This window comes from Passer domesticus, chromosome 1, assembly GCF_036417665.1.
Source record: "Passer domesticus isolate bPasDom1 chromosome 1, bPasDom1.hap1, whole genome shotgun sequence".
Taxonomy (NCBI): Eukaryota; Metazoa; Chordata; class Aves; order Passeriformes; family Passeridae; genus Passer; species Passer domesticus.
The window spans coordinates 34309281-34332309 of record NC_087474.1 but is presented as its reverse complement, the minus strand read 5'-3'; the positions used below and the strand labels follow the sequence as shown (position 1 = coordinate 34332309).

The following is a 23029-nucleotide window of genomic DNA, read 5'->3' as shown; positions in this document are numbered from 1 at the left end:
CAAGGAGAAAACGAGATTTAAAAACATGCTTATTTAAAATAAGTTTATTATAATGAAATAATATAAAAGTCTGTCAAAGTCTTAAAAACGCTCCAAAAGAAGAGACAGATGCTGAATGATTTGAGAGATGATGCAGACTGGAAACTTCAGGGTATTTCAGACTGAACCTCTTATGACAGCACACTTTGTGCAAAGCTTACACTGAGAGGTGATTTGGGGGGCATGAACAAGCCCTTAGAATTCAGTAAATTTAGTGTGAGGCAATATACCTTCTCTTTGTCTTTAAATGTATTTCAGTATGTATATATTTTAGTATGCAAAGTAAGGCTTACATTAAGCTTAGCTTGACATTGATAAAAATGTATGCCCAAAACTGGCTTGAAAAATAGCCAAAAATAGAAAAGGAAACCATAAAAGCAAGCTGCCTTGGTTTTCAGTTTAATTATTGTATTCTGGAATGCAATTTACTCCTATAGTTTCAAGTAGACATAAATCTCAAACTTTCAACATGGCTTTAAATAAAGGAATCAATAACTTTTGGACACTTTGAATGCTGAAATGCAAAAGAAAGTTGACATACTTAGTGTTAAGCAGAAATAAGGAAATGAAAACAAGGAAGTTTCATATTTAAAAAATCCAGCTTTAGCACATCTGAAGTATGTAGGGGAGAAATCTTACACCCAGAAAGGGATATTAAAAATTACAATCTAAGACTGCATTTTGAAGAACTGCATGCCAGTGGGATGGTGCACGTGTGTGTAAGTGAAGAACACGCCTATGTCATAACTTCAAAGCAAGTGCTTTAATCCTTGTGTCAACTGTGAGCAGGATCAGCTATGGCCTGGGTTTGCTCAGAGGCAGTAAGTGCACTATGACACCCCTCCTGCACAAGGGAGGTTTTATATTGCTTGGAGCAAGCAGAATTTGCAGGGTTTGTTCACCAGGGGACTACAGAAGGCATCAACGAGGCATGAATTCACTTATTTCCACACTGCTTTTTTGTTTTGTTATCTGTGCTATGCAGGCAAGAGGAGAGAAATAAGTAAACTAAAACAACAAAATAAAACAACAAAACCAAAAAACCATGTGCTTTCATTCCTATGAGGCAGAACATCCAAGTTTGAAATGTCCCAATTTACACTGCCTGCCAAAGAATTCTGAATATCCGAGTTTATATTTGCATGCCTTATAAAACATCCTGCTTTGCTCTGACATCAACAGCCTTCGTAGCAAAGCAGGTGACAATGGATAGAAAGGAAAGAGCAGGTGAGGAAAAAGGTCAAGACAGCCAAGTATGAACAGACTAATGATCTTTCCTGGTGTCTGAAAGGCAGTTTAAGCTTCCCTAGGTTTTCACAAAAGCTGAAGTGACAATGAAAATAAAGGGTTAGAAGGTACAGCATATGGACATATGTAGCACTTTCTATAATGGCCCACACCCCTTTTCCAAAGCAGACTGTAAACACCTGGGGCAGATTTTGGGCATACTTTTTACATGTCCAACCAACTAAGCAACACTTTTCAAACTAGGAAAGATTTCAAAAGCAAACATCTGTAACTTAAATCCTGACGATGCTTTACAAAAAGCTTTCAAGTGAAGGTACATGGCCCTTGACTTTAAATGCATCTGTTAAAGGGAGATCCACAGCACAACAGTGTCAAGATGGGATGATTCAATGACTCGTTATGTTTACACTAAAGCACTTGAGTATGCAGTTCATATTCTACAATTGTAATGTCACAAAACTTCAATAGGGAACTGAGTATGGTGACTTTAAATAGCAGAGAGGACTCCAGAACACAGCTTGTTTAAAAAGAAAAAAACCCCACAAAATAAATAAAATAAATAAAAGGATCTGATTGCTAAGCAGAACTTGACTGAAATTGACAGCTCTGCTCTGATGTCAATGACATTTATATAACAAAGATGTGCTCATGATCTCTATTCAAACATGCTGACTGCAATTATTCAGTACTAGGTAGCACTTTATCAGATTGCTTTGGGATTTACCACGCTATACAGACACTGCCTGTCTCATATGCTGGATCAGACTTCTACGCTCAGCTACACTAACTTCACAAAAAGCAGCCTTACTCCCCCCCTAGGGTAAGGCTTGATTACTCTTATTTCACCTTGGGTAAGTAAAATCCCTGAGAATATGCAACTGTCAGACACTGAAGGTAACAGCCAAAAGCATTTCTAAAGGAAAGGGATGCAAAACTTCAGATTAGCACAACTTAAGAAAGCAAAGTAGTTAATGTGAAGTACAGAGAGCCAGGGTGCTGTTATCTGAGAGTCACGTGGATGTCTATCAGTGTGCAGGTCAGTTGTTCACAAATGTCAGCCATTAAAAAAACACAACTAAGAAAACAACCCTAACTAATCAACAAACCAAACAGATGAAACAGAAAACACTGACCTTCTCTCAAATTCTAAATTTGAAGGCCAAAAATTAGTTGCTTGTTCTCTACAAATATTCTAATGCCATCCTCTCTGCTTGTCAAACTGACACCACAGAAAAAGAGAGTGAGTTGTCTATCAGTGCTTTTGCTTCCAATTGGTCATCTGGCCTACTACGTCCTGAGAAGTGTAACTTGGAGTTCAGCTCTGCAACACGCTGCATGGATTTCCTTCTCAGTGGTGGTTTGACTGCAAAGATAGCATTCAGAAGTCTCAGAAGTGCTCAACGCCCTGCAAGAGCAGTGCATGGAGAAAGAAGTGCAAGTTTTGAAGGCAAGGAGACCTTGCTCAGTTCGTTCTGTGCACGGCCCCTGTTTAACAACAAGCACAGAGGGGCCTCCTGGAGCCATGGTCTCCTAAAAACGTTCTCAAGCACCAATTCCAGAGTTCAGAAAAAACAACTTTACACAAAACAGCAAGATGAAAAAGCCTGCTCTGAGGCAGGATGCCATGCTGACTAGAGAACATGTAATGTGGAACACTTGCCCTGCTTGTTGGACGACAGAAGAATTGTAGAACTTAGTAACTGGAGCTAGTGGCCCAATGAAGGTGTTCTTTGCCTACAAAATAAAGCCTCCTGACTTTTTGTAACAAATTTTGCATCTGATGCACACCCAACAAACTAGTGGTTCTCCTGCTAGTTAAAAAACAAACCAAAACAAGACAGAAACCCCAAAAATACCTCCAAATACTCCAAGCTGAATATACTTTCCTACTACTGGAAAAACATAGAGCAAAAAGGAATTAATTTTTTTTTTTTCATGATCTGACAGTTAATTTCTAGAGAAGAGGGATCTCTTCCTGGTCTTCCCATAATCTAGCTGATATTTTGTGGAAATGTGGTCTCCATTATCTTTCCAGACCATTCAGCTAAAAACTATTACAGTGAAGTTTCCCACAGAACAGCTGAAAATTGTGAGGAAACTACACAGGGTAGAAAGTTGGTTGATCTCCCACAGGGGTGGATTCTTTGGATTCACACTTAGAAGCAGCAGACAACTAAATTCCAAAGGCTCTCAGCTTCATTTTTAGCACTGTGAGTAGTAAAATAATTGAACAGAGTTTTGGTCAAAAGTTTTGACTTTGTACTCACATACATACTTACTTTAGGAAAATCCACAAAACTAAAACTTGATTACTTCTGATCCTTCTTGAGTACCTAGGAACTACAGATGGGTAAAACTCAGAAAAGGTGACAGAGCAAGAAGTCACACTATTTAAACAGTCTCTTGGGAATCTGGAGAGTCCCAGCTGACTGGAAGCTGGCAAGCATTGTCCTGATTTTCAATAAGGGGAAGAAGGGCCCAGGAAATTACAGGCCTGTCAGTCTCACTTCAGTGCCAGGTAAAATCATGGGAAGGACTATTCTGGGAGGTATTGGAAAGCACCTGAAAGACAGTGCAGTCATTGGTCACAGCCAGCACAGCTTCATGAGAGGCAAGTCTTGATTGTCAAAACTGATTTCCTTCTACGACAAGGTAGCCTACTTAGTTATCTAGGAAAGCCAGCTGATGTCATCTTTTTGAACTTCAGCAAAGCTTTCAACACTGTATCTCACAGTATCCTTCTGGACAGATGACCAACACACAGCTCAATAACCACGTTACATGATCAGTGAGCAACTGGCTCATGGGCTGGGCACAAATGGCTGTAGTGACTCATCAGACTGATGTCCTGTCCCTAGGGAGTTCCACATGGCCCCATCCTTGGCCCTGTGCTTTTCAACATCTTCATAAATGACTTGGACACAGGACTGGAAGGGATGCTAAGTAAGTTTGCCAACACCACCAGATTGGGAGGAGCTAAACTGAGATTCCCTTGAGAGCAGGAAGGTCCTGCAAAGAGACCCTGACAAACTGGAGATGGGCAACCACGAAGTGCATCAAGTTTAGCAAGGGCAAGTGCCAGATTCTGCACCTGGGACAGGACAGTCCTGGTTGTGTGCACAGACAGGAATGAGATGCTGGAGAGCAGCACTGCAGACAGCTCAAGAGGTCCTGGCTGATGGCAAGTTAAATCTGATTCAGCAGTGCCCTGACAGCTGAGAGGGCCAACCTTGTCCTGGGGGGCAGACACAGCACTGCCAGCCAGGCAAGGGAAGGGATTGTCCTGCTCTGCTCTGCACTGGGGTGGCCTCAGCACAAGTGCTGGGGGCAGTTTTGGGTGGCACAATACAAAACACCCATTAAGCTGTCAGAGAGTGTCCAAAGGAGGGCCATGAGGATGGTGAAGGGTCTGTAGGGGAAGCCAGGAGGAGGTCACTCGGTTTGTCCAGCATGGAGGAGACTGAGGGGAAACCTCACTGTGGTCTTCAACATCCTCACAAGGGAAAGAGAGGAACAGACACTGATCTCTTCACTCTCATGAGCAGTGACAGAATTCAAGGAAATTACTTCATGCTGAGTCAGGGGAAGATTAGGGTGGATACCAGGTAAAAGCTTTTCATCCAGAGGGTAACTGGACGCTGGAACAGGTTCTCAAGGGAAATGGTTACTGAGCCCATCTGAGTTCAAGCAGCTTTTGGACAATGCTGTCAGGCACATGGTGGGATTCTTGGGGTGTCCTGTGCAGGGCCAGGAGTTGGGCTTGATGATCCTGACCCCTTGGGTCTCTTCTAACACAGCATATTCTATGACTACGAATGTCTAATTAGAGTCCTGGTATCTTTCTTTATGCACAAAGTTTGATATTGGCCTTTTCTTCAAGTATCACATGCTTTTCTTAAAGCTCACAATGCTAGGCTCTTTAGAAAGGATCAAGTATTCAGTGTGCAGAGGCTCCTGTCACAGAGCAATGCAGGGCAGCAGGTCTGCAGTTACATTCATTTTACTAACAACATTGTTTTTAGCCTAGCAAAAGCCAGCACTACTTCTGTGAGTATGGCAACACTGCCTTCTGTATTTATGAAAACTTTCTAATTCTAAGTACCTCACTAGCAGAGTCTTCACCCCTCTGCACATGAGTTAAACTCAGCTCTTTGTACAAAGCCATCTGAAACCCCAGGTCAACACAGAGAGACCTGCTTATGCCTTGAACTGGAGTCAGTAATTCACAGACAGCCTTCCGCTTGGTCATCAACACAACTAGAAATTTTGTTGCTAACCATATCACTAGCTAAAAGGAGTTCTTCACTATTTTTAATAGCAGCAATGCTAACAAACACATTTTAACCTGTATCAGGAAAATAGGAAAAGGGAGAAATCTTTCTTAATGTTTAGTCACTTCTAAATAATTTCAAAATTCGAGATTTGTAATTGGTCCCATGTTTAACAGCTCCATCACAAATTTTAGCTTCCCCTATACTTTACTCATTTCATGTCCACTTGCATGAAGTTTCTGCCCATAATGACAGCCTAGGAAGGATTTTAATGATATCTGCTTTTCAAACTGCTAGCTGTACTCAACTTAAAAGCAAGTATTACAGTTTTGCGTGAATTTGATTCAAGAAACCCCTGAAACCTAAAAGGTTTATATGGCAGGGAAGCCACAGCATGTACTGCGAGCTGGTCAGGGAACACAACATCCTGTTCCAAAGGTTAGACCTTGGGGCCACTCAGACCACCAGCCACATACACCTGTGGTGAAGATCTCTGCAATATTTGGATTAAAAAGTTTATTTAATTTAATAAATATTTATGTCATGCAAATATATTATTTGCATTAAAGAGCCCCAACCCAAATTGAGGGACAAACTCACCACATTATAAGCTGGTGTTTAGCTGTCCTTCTCTTCTGCTATCAGGGTAAAAATAACTCTACTATTCTCTTACACCACAGCAGGGAGTGGGCACAGGGAATGGGAGAGTCAGAGGCAGCAGCACCTGCCTGGGTGCCATGTTGGTGACCCAACAGCTCTGCTGCAAGATCAGGTCTCTCCTAGGTACAGCAGCAAAGGCCAAATTCTGCTCTGTTACTTTGAGGAGGTGAAGAGGAGAGGAGGTGCACAGGCAGAAGAGAAACAGTCAAAAACATTCATCACGGACATAGTTATGATCCAAAGAGAGACAGTACCTCTGCATTTAAATGCAACACAAGCATAATGAAAAGATAAAAATCATACATACCCTTCTCCCAAAACACTCAACACCCTTCCCACCTGAAAAGATACAATGAACAGAAATGATGTCCCAAAACCAAAATGGAAGAAATCTTTGTTAACAGACACAGTCCCTGAATTTTTAAGATGTGGTCTTGCTGTAGTTATACCACCTCATCTGACTCCAAACCATGTACTTCATAGAGAGTGTCCAAGATATTTAGCTGCTTTTCCATGGCTGGTAAGTAAATGTTGAGGTCTCTCTGCATTCCTTTGTAAAATATTTCTTCCTGAGGATCGCACTCATCTACAGACAGAGCTGCCACAAAATCTTCATACGTTGGAGCTGCCCTCAAAGCTAACTGGGAGAGGAAACAAAGCTTTTAGATTTGCAACACAGAATGGGAAAAGAAATACAACTAAAGCCAGGAAAAACTTCTAAAACTTCCCTCTTTGCATTTAGACTGCATAGCTTCAATTTAATCACATGTACATGCATATATTGAGAATTTTAACTAGAAGGGAGGTTACCTTTATAAAATATTGATTTTTTAATTATATTTGTGTAGATTCCCAGGTAAAGATATCTTCAGAGATGCCAGACTTTTAGAAAGTGTCCGTGTATCATATTTTGTATAAATAAACTGAGCACATCAGAAATCAATTAAATACAAACCCCAAATAAAGGACAGTTTGTTAGGGGAGGTCCCAACCCAGTGTTACACACCATCACCAAATTCTCAAGAGGCTCTTTAGAAAGCTGTCTCCAACAATTCTGCTCCTCTCAAAGTCATGATTGCCTGGCTGAGGTTTTCCTTTTTCCTTTTGTAATTTCAGTGATAATTTCCCAATGACAGACACAAGGGGGAGCTGCCAGACTGGACGAAACATTTCCTCCATCCAACTCCCCACACACACTATGCTAACCCTGCCTGAATGTTCTTCATATTCAAAGAGATATCAATCTTCAAAAAAGCAACTCGAAGCCTCTTTTCTTCATTTAATAGTCCTGCAAGACTGTGCTCAAAACACATAATTAAAAAATTGTGCATGCAAGTGCAATCTGCCTGTTTCATCTCTAGAAATATGGCTCCACCCTGAAAGTCCAGTACTAAACACAGTGAGAGCCACAATCCTCACTTTGAAAATAAGGTCTGGCAAAGGAATCTATTCATTTTAATACTCAGAATTTGAACACAGTTTACAATATAAGATCACCTGGACAAGGCCCCCAGCTCTATCAGCAGCCAAGATAAATACTTACTGCGAAGACCCCGCGGACAACCCAACCATGGTGCTGCCGTAATGTCTTTCCATAAGCATTGTCTTAAAGGAAAAAAAATAAATCAAGAGATAGATGTATGGCAGTTTTAAGTTTGCATCACGAAGAGAACACAGAGCTTAGAAATGACTATTCAAGGGTATATTCTTGTCATCCGATGTAAATAATGGCTGTTTCTGAGTACCTAAGTTATGACGGAAAGGAGATGACAGATTTGGGATTTCTGCACTGGGGTCTCAGCTCCCCTGTCAAATCTCCTTCAACTCATCCACAGCAAGTAAGTGTTCTAACAGACAGGAAGGCTAATGTAAAGTCTAAGAAAATACTGTATGGAGTGAAATTCCAACAGTAAACCAAAGCTACAGTGCTGGTACAGATATAGAAGAGCTTTTCAGGGGAAGAAAGGGAATGAAAAAGTAGAAAAAACAGCACCATGACTCTGCTGCAGACACAGAGCAATTCAAGGAGCAGTTCAGTGCTGAAGTCTTCAAACTCAGAAGGTCAAATAAATACCTAATCACTTTCCATGGCGTTTAACACCCATATCTGGTAGCAATGTATTTACAGCCTCACTTCCAAGAGCTGCTACACGCTTTAGCTAGTAGTTTTTACTAATCCTATAAGGCAACTGCTTTGCTGTGTAAAAGAAGATAATATAAAAAGCTTTTTAAAGGCTGTTTTGAAGTTGGTTTAAAGGATTATTACAACATTATATTGCATGCATATAGAGAGGGTCTTGCTCAGGATTAACCAAGTCAAGCCTAAGGAGAATTTGTATTTTGTTTTGTACTTACTATGGCCAGTAGCTTGACAAAGAAAGTGTCAGGAATTATGTACTTGGAAAAAAATCCTCCTTCTTTGTTACAACTTCCCTTCTAATTCATGCAGGCAATTCACAGCCAAATTGGCAAAGAGGTGATTTCAAAGAATGATGGCCAATCACACAAGGAATTAGAAAACTAACAAAACAGCAATTATACATTTGGGAGAGCTCCCACTGCAAACCAGTAGAGAAATTTGAATGAGTCAAAGCACTTGACTGTCTCCTCTGCCAAAAATATGCCAATTAAAGGAATCTTTATTTGCTGATGAATCGACATTTACCAGTTATCTAGTAACCCATCTCAAAGCAGCCATTTTAAAAAACTGCAGTTTTCAAAAATAAGTCTTAGAGATCACTTTCTTCATCAGCCACTGAAGACACAGGTTCCAAACAAGGAGGAAAGTAGCCAAGCATGTGAATTTAGAAGCACATGAAGGACAGAGCAATTGGTACTTACTCAGAGCTGTTTGGATATTCTTTTCTCCATTCTTCACTTCTGTCAAAAACCCTTTCAAGAACTTTAAACCTCTGCCAGGAGGAACCCATGAAATAAAAAGAAACCATGTTTATAAGAAAGTAATCCAAAGTATAACAAAGCCCCCAAAGTTGCAATACAACTCCAAAGTGCAATAAAACTCAGTATCAAGGAGCCAATTTCAATCTGAACAAAGTTGCAGCCACCTCCTCCACCCTCTCTCCCAATCCAAGGGAAAAACACTTTCCTAAACATTTCTGCTGCAGCTTGAAATGATGCCCTAGCCAAGTAGGATCAGTCAGTCATTCACTGTAACTTCACTTGTACAGGAAAAAAGTTTGCCTGCAATGTTTTTTTTCAGGCCTTTTGACAAAGTTGCAGTGATACAACCACAGAAAACACATTAATCTTGAAACTGGCCAATTTGGACTGATGGAGCCTGTGGGAAGTAACCAGCCTGCCCCATGTACATAAGACTGCACTGGTGAAAGGCTCCTCATTCAGCAGTTCACAGTGAAGGCAGCTACAAGGCCATTACCTTTTCAGCCACAGGAGAGCCTCTGTAGCAGAGTTTCTAACTTGTGCTACACCTGCGTTCACTTCATGGAGCACAATCTTCTGAAGGGTATCAAACTCTTCTTTGTTGGTTATAAATTTCTGGTTTATCTTCTGGAAAGAACATAACAGGCAAAGCTTTAGGCCTTTTAAAGCCCAACAGGGGCCTATAAACACCACCCATTTACCAGGACTCTTCCCTGCTAAGAGATACTACAGATTCCCAAGGATGTCACACACTCCCCATGGCATGGCTGCTCTGACACCCTGGGCATGCCATCCCAGGGCACCGCCCAGACACATCGGGCTAACACAACCAAAATAAAGCATCTCAGTCAAAAATTTACATGGGACCTACCATTTCTGTCCAACAAAATGCTTGAAGTTCCCATGACATCCTCCCCACTGGAGGAAAGGAGTTAATTCAAGCTGCTCTTCAAGCAGAGTCCCATTTGCCCAGAGCTTTAACTACAAGCAAAATCTACCTTCTGACCACTACAAACTCTCAATATTACAGTTAGCAGTGCTCAACATGCCTCTGGTTTTCATTTATTCCCTAGTTTCTATACACAACTCCTCAAGCAAACAAAAAAGACAATATATAAGGGGCATACAAAAAGATTTTTCTTCTTCATTAAAGGAGTAGCTGCCTACCACCTGACAATAAATATTCCAGGTTTTAAATTTTTAAATAGCATTATTTTCTCTTGTTATTTTCAGTCTTTCAGTGGCTACGTTCTATAAGATAAGCAACCAAACAAATCTGATTGCATACAATATTCCTTAGCATACACTCAGAGGATATTTTATTATTCATGTTTCTTGAAAGAAAATGCTATGAAAAGTCTTGCTATGAACACACTTTGTCTCATAACCAGTATTTCAAAGGTTCTTGAAGGTTCTTCAGAAGGTACTCAAAGCTAGAAGAACTTCCAGAACAAGAACCAAGCCTGCATGGGCTGTCCCAGTCTGCTGAGAAATTGCTTCTTATCCTGCTTCTCAATCCTACTTGACTGAGCAAAGGGGTTTTTCCCCCACCCCCTCCATTTGTTTTACAGGTTAAAGTCAACATTGCTAGCATCACTTCATGACTTATAACCTACACAGCTCAGGATCAAAGTCATATTCATTAGGTGTAACAGATGTTTTACTTGGCAGTCAATCAAGTATTTTATAAGTTTGCACACAAGTGGATTTATTAAACACAGCATGTACTGTCAGAACAGAATTAGGGGCATTTCAGTGTTTTAATCTGACACATGGTAACATTATCAAATATTAAATAACCTTCCAGTTCTGACTCCTACCACAAAGATCCTTGAGCACTTGTGTCTAAAGTAGATATTTTGTTTAGAAAATGAAAACCAGTGCTAGAAATAAGTTGTTACCTTGATGTTGCCTACAAAATCCATTTTAACTGGAGCAAAAACAGTTGGTCCCAGCTTGTCTAGGGAAAAACAAGAGCCATATTTTAAAATTGTATCTTTTTTCAGTTCTTATGCTTTAGTAAAAATAATTTAATTTACTCATTTAGCAATCCTTCTAAATGGCAAGAAAATACTTAATGAATGACAAACTGATGTTTTTCTCTGGAGTAGAACAAATCCATCCCAGTTGCTACATGTGTTAAAATACTCTGACCTACAGTTCAGAAGTCTTCAAAAAGCTGCATGCACACAGGGCCACCACATCCACTAGATTCAGGGGTCAAGCTGGTGGGGGGCTGTGCTGGGTGAAGATCAAAGTCTTTGGAAAAATCAAATAGAGTGTACAGCTGATGGTGTGCTGTCAGCTGTACCAGACTGTAAGGCATCTATGCTGCTTTTTTGAGGGGGAGAAATCACTGTTCCATACAGACACCTAGCCTGCCAAACAGTTTATATGTGGGTCCCATCTAATTGGGAGTGGATCCTCTTTAAAGCAGAGGGGTAAGAAACATGTTCTGGTTCCAGTCAAACTGATTCTGCTGGTACTGCTTCTACTATATCACTTAAGTTAAGAAACAAATTTTCCAACCCAACTGCCCCACCTTTGCTTGCTGCTAGCAGCAGTCAGAAGGAGTCAGAAGAAAAGAACAGAACCTTACCCAGAACAGGCACAATTGCATAACATGACTCCAGGAACTCCTCTGTTGGTATGCCCTCTTCCTCCCGAAGCTCAATATCACTGAACCTGGTGTCCAGGACAAGGAGAAAATGTTGTTACCTTAACAATTATTTTTATGTAAATTCCAAAAGCAAAATTAGATTTCCTGTCCAAGTTATTTGCATAGAGAGAAAACTTATAGACATGAAACCAGCAACATGGCTTTTGTTTTATTATGTTAAAGTAATTGACTGCAGAGAACACACACTGGGTGGTGTGCAAGCAAGGCCTGCAATTACAAACAAGGAAAAAACTCCCACTTAACTCTGTACAGCTAATTTTACAAAAGATACCTTCTTCCAATTACCGTGCTGTAGGCAGTCTTGTCAAATAACTTCAGTAAATACAGCCTTACAGACAGAAAAGTCTTAAAAATAAGTCAATTTAAGGCTTAACATTAAGATGCAATAATCCTTTTAATTGAAATCTGTACTACCTATTGCTCATGACACTGAAGAAGGTAGGAGAATCATTTTCATTTTCTTCTTCCTCACACGGAGTCAATCCACTTAAAGAATTTGTTTCCGACTGCAGCAACTTGTGGGCACCACAGCCTTCTACAGCTTGCAGCTTGTCCTCTCCATCCTCTTTAATGCCTAGCATTTATAGGAAACAAAAGAAAAACAAAAAAAGAAAACTAGTCACATGCACATATTGTTATTCCTTTTCATCAATATGCCTTTCCATTTGAAGGAAGGCATTTGGATATCTGGATAATGCAAGTTTAAAAGCATCCCTGCCAGCACCACTGCAGGTTTGGTAGGTGCTCAGACCACATTTCAATCAGTCACATTTCTTTTAATCACACAGACCAAGCACCAGGCTGCAGTATAGGTAAGCCCACACAACCTCAGCAAGGACAGTCTTGTGAGAAAGAAGAGCACAGAAGAAGCAATTTGGTGCAGCAGGGAGCTGACTCATCTCCTTGAAAGGAAGATTACTTCTCACATGGTTGTAACTTCCCCAGTATTGTTGAAGTGCCACAGTAGATTTTCAAAAGCAAAAGGGTAATAGCAACATTGCTTATTCCTTCTGATAGGTAAGCAAACTGGCTGCTTAAATGGACACTTACAGGCTATCAAAGGTTGCTATGTTCTCCCTGATTTCTATAAATATCTTGAAGTTTCCCAGAAAAAGATCCAGATTCACCTTCCCTACTGTGGTTTACTTTATTTCTTCTTTGGGGCCAAGTACATCTGTTTCACATACAGCACAAGGAAGACAAAGGAAGGACAAAATCTTTCATATACATCCCATACATGGCAAGACCTTCTGACCTCATGGACAACTTCAGAGAATAAGAAGCAAAAATGATTCACAGCATCTGCATCATACAAGCCATAGCCACAGTACATCTTGCTGCCAGACTGTCAAACTACCATCCAGAATTTCCCAGGGAACCTGTCTTTCCAGGAAAGGAATACTCTCAAGTGTCAGTGAGGATTAGAGAGAGACATGAAACGGAACTGAGCTTCTCGGTGAAGGGATCAAGCTGCAAGGAACTCTTTTCTTCCACATGACGACTGAAAGCAGGCTTACAGCAGTGCCAATTAGTTGCAGAACCACTGAACAAACCTGGTGCTGGGGGAAAAGAAAACCCCTCATACCCAGACCAGCCATTCTCCAGCCTCAGACATCACTGACATTCACGAGCAAAGTGTCTCTGCCAAGGAATGACAGAGGTTTGAGTGATGCCACTGATCTGTCCTTCACCAAACAAATATGCTAGGGAGTAGAGAACAGCCCAGGTCTGCAGTGACACTGCAGGAGCGCTACACAAAAACCCTGGGTCCTCTGAAATTTCAAACTCAAACACTGTAAGCCCTAAATGATAGCAAAATTTGCTATGGGACTTCAGTGCTCAAGCACTCTTAAAGACTGACTGCTCTTAAAAGAGGGGAGGAAAACTATCTGAGATAGAGCAGAGCTCTTGGGAGTCAGAGGGAGCACCCAGGTACAGCCAGGTACACCCATGGGCTGGCTGGGTCAGCCCACCCTGGATGGCCCTGCACATCCTAACTCCAGCCCATACTGACAGCAAAACTCTGCAGCTCAAATATCTGTACCAAACAGGGGGTAGCCTTTTCTCCTTTGTGCACAGGAACCACAGGAGCTAAATGACACCAAAAATTTGAATTAGTTTGATGTCCTCGCTTTAATGCTGTTTTATTAATATTAAGATAGATGGTGTCATGTGTGTGTTATTCTGCAGGGACTTGCCAGATTATGTAGTACCAACCCCAAAAATGGGAAAAACTCCAAAGAGAACCCATAAGGGCAAAATGATTATCATCATTAACTTGGACTTAAAAACTTCTGCTGACTCACTGACTGCATATTTATGTTTTGGAATAACAGCCAGGCAGAGAAAGCCACTGCTCAAGAACAGTACAGTCCATTCAACAGGATATGCAAAAATCATGTTACATGAATAGTTATCCAAATTAAGTGCAGCAGCCTTAAAATATAATCACATTGGGGGGAATTTTATACTGCGTTAGTTCAACAATATTTCACTGAAGCCACACACAAATCTAACTTCAAACTATTGCTAAAGGAAGAAATAAGATGCTTTCTAGGATACTCTTAGTTGCAGAAAAAGGGTTAATTTTCTGTAAACATATGTCAGAGCAATCAAGAGTGACTAAAAGTTCAAGCCCTCAGACACACACACAAAGCTTCCACAGCCCCTTCTGACGCTGCAGCCCTACATACTAGCAGGGAATAATGTGTCTGCCCACAGTGCACAGAGAGCCCAAGCCCTGCCAGGCTTCAATGTGCACCTGGAGAGCCTCAACTTATCCAAAAGCAAATTTTTGATTTCTTTCTCTATTCAGTCCCAAGTTAGCCATCAACAAAGGCAGCAGGAGCTATGCTGTGAAAACTTGCAAGAGGCAGTATCAGACTAAAAGACTGATATTCCCTCTCTGGGGAGTCAGGGACCAGCAGTCTCACAAGAGGGCTACACCTTCCTTAATTTACACCTATACAATAATCATCCTGGACAAAAGACTGTGCATATACTTACCCGCCAAATCCTTTGCTACATGATCTTCAACATAAATATCACCAGCCCCCTCATTTGTTTCCAAGTTTAAACATTCCATACTTTTAATAACTGCTTGCTCTTGATGGTTAATTTCTGCTTTTACACAGCCATTTTCACAGGGGTTCAATTCCACCTGCCTGAAGAAAGGGAAAGAATAATACTTAGTGCATAAAGCATTGCTTGGTAAGCTTCTTCCTGTGAACATACAAATAACAACAGAAAAATAGTTGACAGAAGTTATAGGCTGTCACAGGCTGCTCTGAGTAAAGAACTTGTCTAAAATAATAACAAGAATGAGGCAGCTTTTTGCAGCAAAGACGATTAAAGGCTCAACCTCTTGCTTGCAGAGTTCAAGTATATTTACAATGATCTTTATTAAAAAGGTACATAATAAAAAATACGATTACAGAAGAGAAAATTGCAGGCAGGTATTGTAAGTTCTAGAATATCATGAGGGGATCCTCATTAGTACTTTAAAATATACATCCTTGCCACCTACTCCAGGAATCAGTCTGCTCACCATCAATGATTTTTATGAGCTTATGGAGTGGAACCTAAAATGCAGGAAGGAGCACTGAAGTAGGAGAGAGCTGGCTGGTGATTTAGCAGTAAGACACCAAGTGGACTGCAGAGGAAAATGAAAGGGAAAGGGCTGATACAGAAGAGACATGAAGTGGGATGAGCCAGATCCCTTTTGTTTCACCTGCTTCCAAGTAGGCAGCTCAGAGCGACACAGTTCTGTCTGCATCCAGTAAGAGTAGAGTAGCAATAAGGAAAGAACAAACACTACCCAACACAGATTAGAAAGAGACTGACAGTAAAGCCTTCTGTTATACCTTTCTGTTGAGGTGTGACTGGACAAGACAGAGTGCTTTACCTGAAAGATATGGAGGGGGGGAGAATATTGTTTAAAGCAAGAAGACTGTATCATGCTTCTTAAACTTCACATTTTATTAAACGCAAGTTGGAGTCAGCAAAAAAACCCTCCCTAATTCTGACCTGGAGACAGTATACAGACAAGTATGAAAATGGTGCTACATTATTATACCATTACAGTATTCTAAAGAAAAAAGGGAAAAGAAAGAAAATAAGATTTCTTTCAGAAGCTACTTAGCAAGTGTCAAGTGAGACACAGCATATGGAAGAGAAACAGCGCAGTGAGCTTCCTTTGCAATGTTTTCTTTACTTAACCAGAAAGTTTTGAAAAAATAGGAGAAACATGAAGATAGATATCAGGTATGGTGAAGCAATCTCATTTCTCAGATGCAGTCGTGCCTCTACCTTTCTACACAGATCTTAACTTCCTGTTTGCCAGAGATGCTCCAGTTTTCCATACAGTTATGGATCCAGCAATCAACAAAGTGCCCTTCTCATTAGAAAGCTAAACTCATTAGCTTCCACTGGCATATTAGCACATATCCAATACTGCTGTAGCTTAACAGAGTAATAATTACTGTGAGCTCCCACATGGACAAACCTGCTGTAGAGCCAAGGTATTTTGAAACACCACTGTATGACTTTCTGTGAAACACCATGTGTAACTTTCAGGCCCTGAAAGTTAATGTTTAATAATTTTCACCTGCCATTAAAGGTTAAGAGTTTGGTCACTGCTTATTAAAAAAATGGCCCTACCTCACTTGCCAACCACAAGACAAAGCAGAGTATGTCCAGTGTAGGACCAGTAGCTATGATAAGGGTAAAAAGGCATTCCCTACTTCTACAAATGCTACTTTTGACAAAAGGACCTATTAGCATCCCTGCTGAGACTGAGAGAAGATACTGGCTATTACCTTGCTTGTTCTGAGAACTGCTAAATTTGGGGATCCAGGTGGGGTCTGATGCAATAACTCAGAAGTGAAGGCAGTATTTGCAATCTGCATACATTCTTCAAGAGTCTTCAGGAAAGTGTCACAGGTTGATTTCAACAGAGCTCCCATATCAATCTCACTCTGTGGGAAGAAATCAATTGGAAGAAATAGACTCACCACAGGTCAATTTGGAACAACTAATGTCTGCAAAGCCCACAGCTGCTACAGTTGTGATTTCTGGTTGTAACATGAATTAAAATTCAATGTCACAGCTGCTCGGAGGACTGGCATCACATATTACTGTGGCTATGTCCCCCTGCAGTATTACCACCCTTTTCTGCCTCTCAGTACAAGTAGCTTAATATGTTTGTGTTTTGAAATCAATGCCTCTTAGTTATCCTATTGGTGTTAGAAGTGCATGAAATACTAAGCCTGAACATATTCAACAACAGCATTCCAGGAAACATCACTGACAGGAGATATGAAAAGTAAACAAATTAAATAGATGTAGAATGATCTGCAGATGATAATTTCAAAAACCCTGTCAACAAAAACTTATTGGAAATGACAAAAATGCAGAATGAGGTATCACATTGCCTCTTCATCTCTGCAAAGTGAGTTATTGTTGCTGAAATGCTTTTAGCAATAAATCTTTGCAGTTAAATGCCAGTAAGATCAGGGAAAGAGTCTTCCCCCAGATGCATGAAATATGGGCAGGATAAACACCACATTACAGGTTGCACCTGCGAGCTGCAAGTTCTAACAGTGCCTTTTAGTCATTTGTACACCACATCATGCTTCTGCACTGTCTTTTAATTCACCTTAAACAGTTTATCAGGTATCTTTACAGAGATGGTTTGGACATTAAAACAAAGGTTTGATCAACCTTCAGGTGTTTTGCCTGCCTGTTCTGCATCTGAGGCCTCATCTCTCCAGTGGGAGGCACCCTGGAACTCCACACCAGCTTCTCTAGCAAGGGGAATGCATCCTTCTTCACACATTACTCTCTCAGAGCAACGGGCAGATCACTGTCTTTAGGAGATCCCTCTTAAATGAGGCTTCTTTAGTCAGAAAGATTTGCAAGGTTTGAAACTTTAACTTAAGTGAGGCAAATCAAACAGTTTTTTATATCACTTTTGCTCTTTTTGTGGTCTGCAACATGTCTTGACCTTTTAAGGGTTTTGGATGCATTTTGCTGAGCAAGATATTAATGACTCAGGCAGAAAAATGTGCACTTCATGCAAATTATCTTTTTATAAAGGATCTTTTGCTTTTTTTTGATCCACTGTAAACACATGGTCACCTACAGGGGTGTTACTGTCTAGATCACGGATATCAGACCTCATCTCAGTACTTGCTAGCCCAGCAAAGGGCAAGTCATTTGCAACAATGTAGTAATACTCCATTTAAAACAAGAACTGTTGTGTGATCACTTTATTTCCCTCAGGTTCTCTGCAGAAGAAAGTTGCAACATTAAGTAACTGTGAGTGAATACTACATTGGGTATCCAGAAAAGCTCATGTGCCCAAGACATTATACATATGGTCTGTAACAAAAATAGAACTGTACCTCTGGTTCTGACACACCAGAAATGCTGGCTTCCTTTGTTTTATGCACTTGCTGAACAAGGAGGTTACAGTACAGTCTAAGTTCAGACATTTTGGTCTTCAAGGCTTCTGTGTTTTCAGTGAACTCTAAAAGTTAAACAAAAGTTAAATTTACTGTATCCAGTGCAAGGCAAGTACAAAACATTTGGTCCTAGCAGGCCTTTTAAATAGGAGAAAAGCCCTACATATACTATTTGTTTTCACAAAGTAATTTAAACTGCAAGCAATAGCATTGCTTAGATAGGGATGTAGGTAGGAAACACTGGACATAAAAGATGCATTCTGTCCAACAGAAAGGGATTAATTTAATATAGGTATCATTGAATCATGGGATGGATGAGATTGGAAGGCACCTTTGGAAACCAGCTGGTCCTACTCCCAGGAGAGTCAGAGCAAATTACCCAGATCTAGTCAGGTTTTGAACAGTGCTAAGGATGGAGACTACACAACCTCTCCTGTGCAGCCTTTCAGTGCTCCATCTTCACAACATAAACATTTTTGCTTAGGTTTCAACTGAGTGGTTTGTATCAAAATTAATGCATATCTTCTCTTGTTCATTCAGCGAGAAGACTCTGGCTTCATCTTTTTTATGCTCTCTCACTAGATATTTCCTTTAATCATCTTAGCAGCCCGTTGCTGGACTCACTCCAGTGTGTCCATATGTTTCTTGTACTGAGAAACAGAGAGTGCAGAACTGAGGAGACTAATCCAGATAAGATTAACAGTCATTCTGAGATTTTTCAGAAGTAATGTTTTTGATATTAAGAGTCCCTGAATTATAAAATAAATTGCCTGTTAGTGAGACTAACATGGTTTAGTTCTGCAAATACATTACTAGCTTTTAACCACTTCAGAGATCCAACTTTGTTCTGCTTCTAGGCACTGCACATCAGACTCCCATCTGGTGAAGGACTCTACAGTAGCATCTTCTGCCCACTTCTCACTCAGTCTGAACCAGTAGATGCAAAGCCTGGAGATAACACACATAAGGCTAAGAGGAGACGCAAATCCTCACCTCAGGGAAAGGAAGTGCTTGCCACCCCCTGCACTTACTCAGGACATTAATAATTTGCTGTTTTCCCATTTTCTGTATAGTCACTGTGCTGAGGTTACACAAGGTTAAGGCATGAGGCCTCACAATGTTCTGTGACTGATGCCACACTTGTGAGCAAGAGGGGTTTTCACTGGGGAAGGGAAGCGAGATTGCTGATGAAAGCAAAGTGGTAAGTGAATTAATTTTCACAGCCTGACCATGATCAGATTTAAGTTTCTGAATACCAATAGATTTGGAACCCAGTGCAAACCTTTTCTTAATTGCTGAGGCAATTCTCAAAGTGCAGAAGACAGCCCAATTAGAACACGGAAAGGTGTGAGGAATTCCAAAGCTGAAGAGATACTGGTGTGGGTGTCTCTGGTCACCATATTTAGACAGCTGTACAAGGTGGGGGGGGGGTCTTACATTCTCGTACAGTCTGCATCACAGTGACCCCTAGCCAGGGATTATTTACTCACTGTACTTACAGAACCCATCAGCACATGGTTTTCAAATTATTTTTATATAGTGTATTTTAAGAAAAAAATAAAGTTTTCAAATCCCTGCCCTGAGAGATAATACCTGAGATTTCCAGTTAATGCTCCCACATGTCTTAGCTTTCAGCAGCACCGAAGACCTGAAGCACAGGCTGGACACTGAAGTTATATGTACAAGCACTAGGGAAAGCATGGGGAAATATAAAGCAAACATCATGTGCCAGAAAAAGGGTGTTCTTGCCTTTTTCCTTTTGCGTCCTGCTGTCAGTCAGACAGGCTTTGGCAGTTCCAAGTGCAACCAGCCACTTTTGCCTTTCAACTGCGTTTCTTGCCTTCAGATAGAAGTACTGTTCCCCTGGGATAATCAGGTCCATTCGTGTGTTATCTGCAGGATGAACTGAAAGGAAGATAGATCTCAGACCAGCTCCTTGGCCTTTCCCAGCCCAACCAAACATCCCAACAGATGTGTTAGGTGGCAGGTCACACAGAAATGAAAGAGGAGAAATCTATGTTCCCAACTTCCCCCACTGCCATTTTATGACTTCTCTTCTGAGTTAGGGAATGGACAGGACACACGTGTGTACAGCTATGAAAGACAGTTTTGTGATCAGTATAATCTGAGTCTTTATGGGAAAGGCATCCTCTTCTGGCAAGCCTCTCCTTTAAGCTTCCAGCCCTTAAGTGAACCTCAAAAATGTGGCAATATGACTGAGCAGACCTAGTACTGAAGTTTATTATTAATGTTTCTAGCTTCAGCTCTGTGCTTATGAGGAGCCATTTGAAGTTTTGTGATGTTCCACCACAGCTCATGAAAAGCAGTGACCCACCTGCATGCAGAATACCCATGATAGTAGAGACTTGCAGTTAGAGACTTGCAGTTCTCTCAACATTTTCAAAATACTGTAATATAAGAACTTGCATATACATCAAGTAACTGCAAATACAAACCAGAGAAATCAAGCTGCCAAATAGCTCTTGTCACCTGAAATCTCGTCTTCAATGCAACATTACTGGATAAACTTAATGGAGCTGAGTGTTACTGTATCTTAGTTACCTTGAATTTCACAGACAGCCATCTGGATGCTTCCCTTACAACCCTTCCAGGCATCTTCCTGAGAGTCATAATAGGACAGGATGCCACCACAGAGAAGGAACCACCGAGGCTGCCAGCCTGAAAAACAAAACTGCATTTCTCAGTTATGCCTCTCCCTGTAATTCCACCATCTCTCTCACTTGAGACTTGCTGCAAATATGTCCCCAAAGATTCTCAGTATCCCTGGAAAACTAAACCCTTTGAAATATTAAGATTTGTGGACAGACTTGGATATTGTACACCATAACCCCTGCTTGATGGCACCTACACGTCCATTCTGCACACAGCTGGACCCCAGCAGCATGTGTCTCAAGATGCCATATGTCATTTTTCAGTAGTTTTGCTAATACAGCATCACTGACTCATTCTGTCTTCCACCTTCTCAGTTCAGCACCCCTCAATTCCTTCCACCACTCCTCAACCTACCTCTTCACTCTTCCCAAAAGCCACTCTTCCCAAAAGCCACCTCTGCTGTCTTGTCTTACAAGTCTTCCTCCCTTGAAGGAAGGGCTAGCCAGGTCATCTTGAAAAACAACGTGTAAGAATCTCTTAAAAATCAACAGATGAACAGAGGCGGATCTGTTGATTTCTGAACAGTCTGAATACCATCTTTCAGTGAAGCAGTTTTCAACAGCTCTTGAAACTCCTTGTGCTGCCCACATAAAACATAGTCTTGAATTATGACCTGCACTTGTGGATACCTTCCCAGAGAAAAACCAAAACAAGGTTAGATCCACACCAGTAGTTCTGGGTACACTTTTGCCCACCCTACTGTCCAATTTTAGAAGTAAATCATCCTTTTTTCCTACTTTTGGAAGCACTACAGCAGTATGAAAACATAAAACCAAACAAGACGTGACAGCTGCCGTTTATGTCTAATTAAAAACTACAAGCTCATTAACTTAAGAAGAAATGAGGCAGCAACGTCACTGGAGGAAAGCAGCTTTCATTTACTGAGCTGCAAAAAGCTTCCCTGGCCAGGTCCAACGGATTGAGATTCTGACACTCCCACATTGTGCCAGCCAACCATCTCTGAAAGAATCACTTGGACAAGACTGTGTGGGCCACATGGCTCTTAGGTATTTTGGCAGAGGGTCTTCACTTCTGCTGTCCCCTGCACCAGGGCTCTTACAACCAGAACAGTGCGACAGGAGCCCAGGCTGGGATTGGACTGGTATCATATTGGAGGAATGACAGCTCCTTTCCAGCTAGAAATTGGCTCCTTAGACAACTGCTGAAACCAAGCACAACACAGTTTAAGATTAGAAAGGCCTAAAGCCTCAGGCTAACAGCAGGAGTATGGTCTGGCTTGTCCATCCCCCCACTCCCCCCTTTTAATGTTTTAAATCAATACCACTGCATTCAGTCCAGCCCAGTTTATAGATTGCTGAACCCTGTGTAGTGGCTGGAAAACAAATTAAACATAAATATTATTTTGTTCCCTTCTAGATATCTTCCATTATTTCCCAGAAGAATATAAAAATATCAAAAATCCAAAGTACTCTCAACACTTCTTTACTTTATATGAAGGAGGAAAAAACAATCACAAGAATGAGAAATTAAAAATCAACAAGACTGATTTCTATTTGTCTTGCCTCCAAAATAAAGCAACTATCCTGAAAGTCACTACTGATATGTGGGAACTCACAAAAAAAGGAAGTGATTGTTCAGCAGAGAGAAGCAGTTAATTGCTTCAGACACTCAATGGCACAGAACCAATTCTTTAAATAATGCACAGTGCCACAGTCAATACAAGCCTCTAATTCAGTCTGGAGCTCCTGCTGCTGTGCATGAATCATTTCAGCCATGGTCCTACAGCTCACAATTGCAGCTGATGCTCAACCAAATTGTGTCCCATCCATCAAAGGCTGAGCAATCAATTAGCCAACATACAAATCACTCTCCCTGGTTAAAATATGTTATGAACCAATATTTTTTTTTGAGACTTTTGTTTGGTTGGTTGTTTTGGTTCTGGGTCTTGGGAGTTTTTTTGTGGGGAACAGAGCAACTATCTGGATTCCTTTCCAGGAGCCAACTGTTCTTTAATTATTAGATACATATTAAAAAAAAAAAAAAAAAGATTGTGATAGACAATTTTTACCTAGGACAATATATATTTTCAGAACACAATTGTTACACTAATAAAAACACATTTTTGTAAAAGG

At 40.8% G+C, this 23029-nt stretch overlaps 1 protein-coding gene across 1 annotated transcript in view; it reads right to left on the bottom strand.

Annotated features, from left to right (window-relative positions):
• Positions 1 to 26: 26 nt before the first annotated feature.
• Positions 27 to 23029, bottom strand: part of PLEKHA8 (pleckstrin homology domain containing A8) — a 31018-nt gene continuing 8015 nt past the window's right edge. The window contains exons 2-14 of the mRNA XM_064413605.1: positions 20826 to 20942; positions 20013 to 20168; positions 18204 to 18328; positions 16617 to 16775; positions 15663 to 15703; positions 14806 to 14963; positions 12214 to 12373; positions 11719 to 11804; positions 11021 to 11079; positions 9616 to 9746; positions 9060 to 9130; positions 7762 to 7823; positions 27 to 6859 (exon numbers count right to left, since the gene is read on the bottom strand). Coding sequence (XP_064269675.1) covers positions 6662 to 6859; positions 7762 to 7823; positions 9060 to 9130; positions 9616 to 9746; positions 11021 to 11079; positions 11719 to 11804; positions 12214 to 12373; positions 14806 to 14963; positions 15663 to 15703; positions 16617 to 16775; positions 18204 to 18328; positions 20013 to 20168; positions 20826 to 20942 — 1523 coding nt within the window. The 3' untranslated portion in view covers positions 27 to 6661. The remainder of the gene's footprint in view (positions 6860 to 7761; positions 7824 to 9059; positions 9131 to 9615; positions 9747 to 11020; positions 11080 to 11718; positions 11805 to 12213; positions 12374 to 14805; positions 14964 to 15662; positions 15704 to 16616; positions 16776 to 18203; positions 18329 to 20012; positions 20169 to 20825; positions 20943 to 23029) is intronic.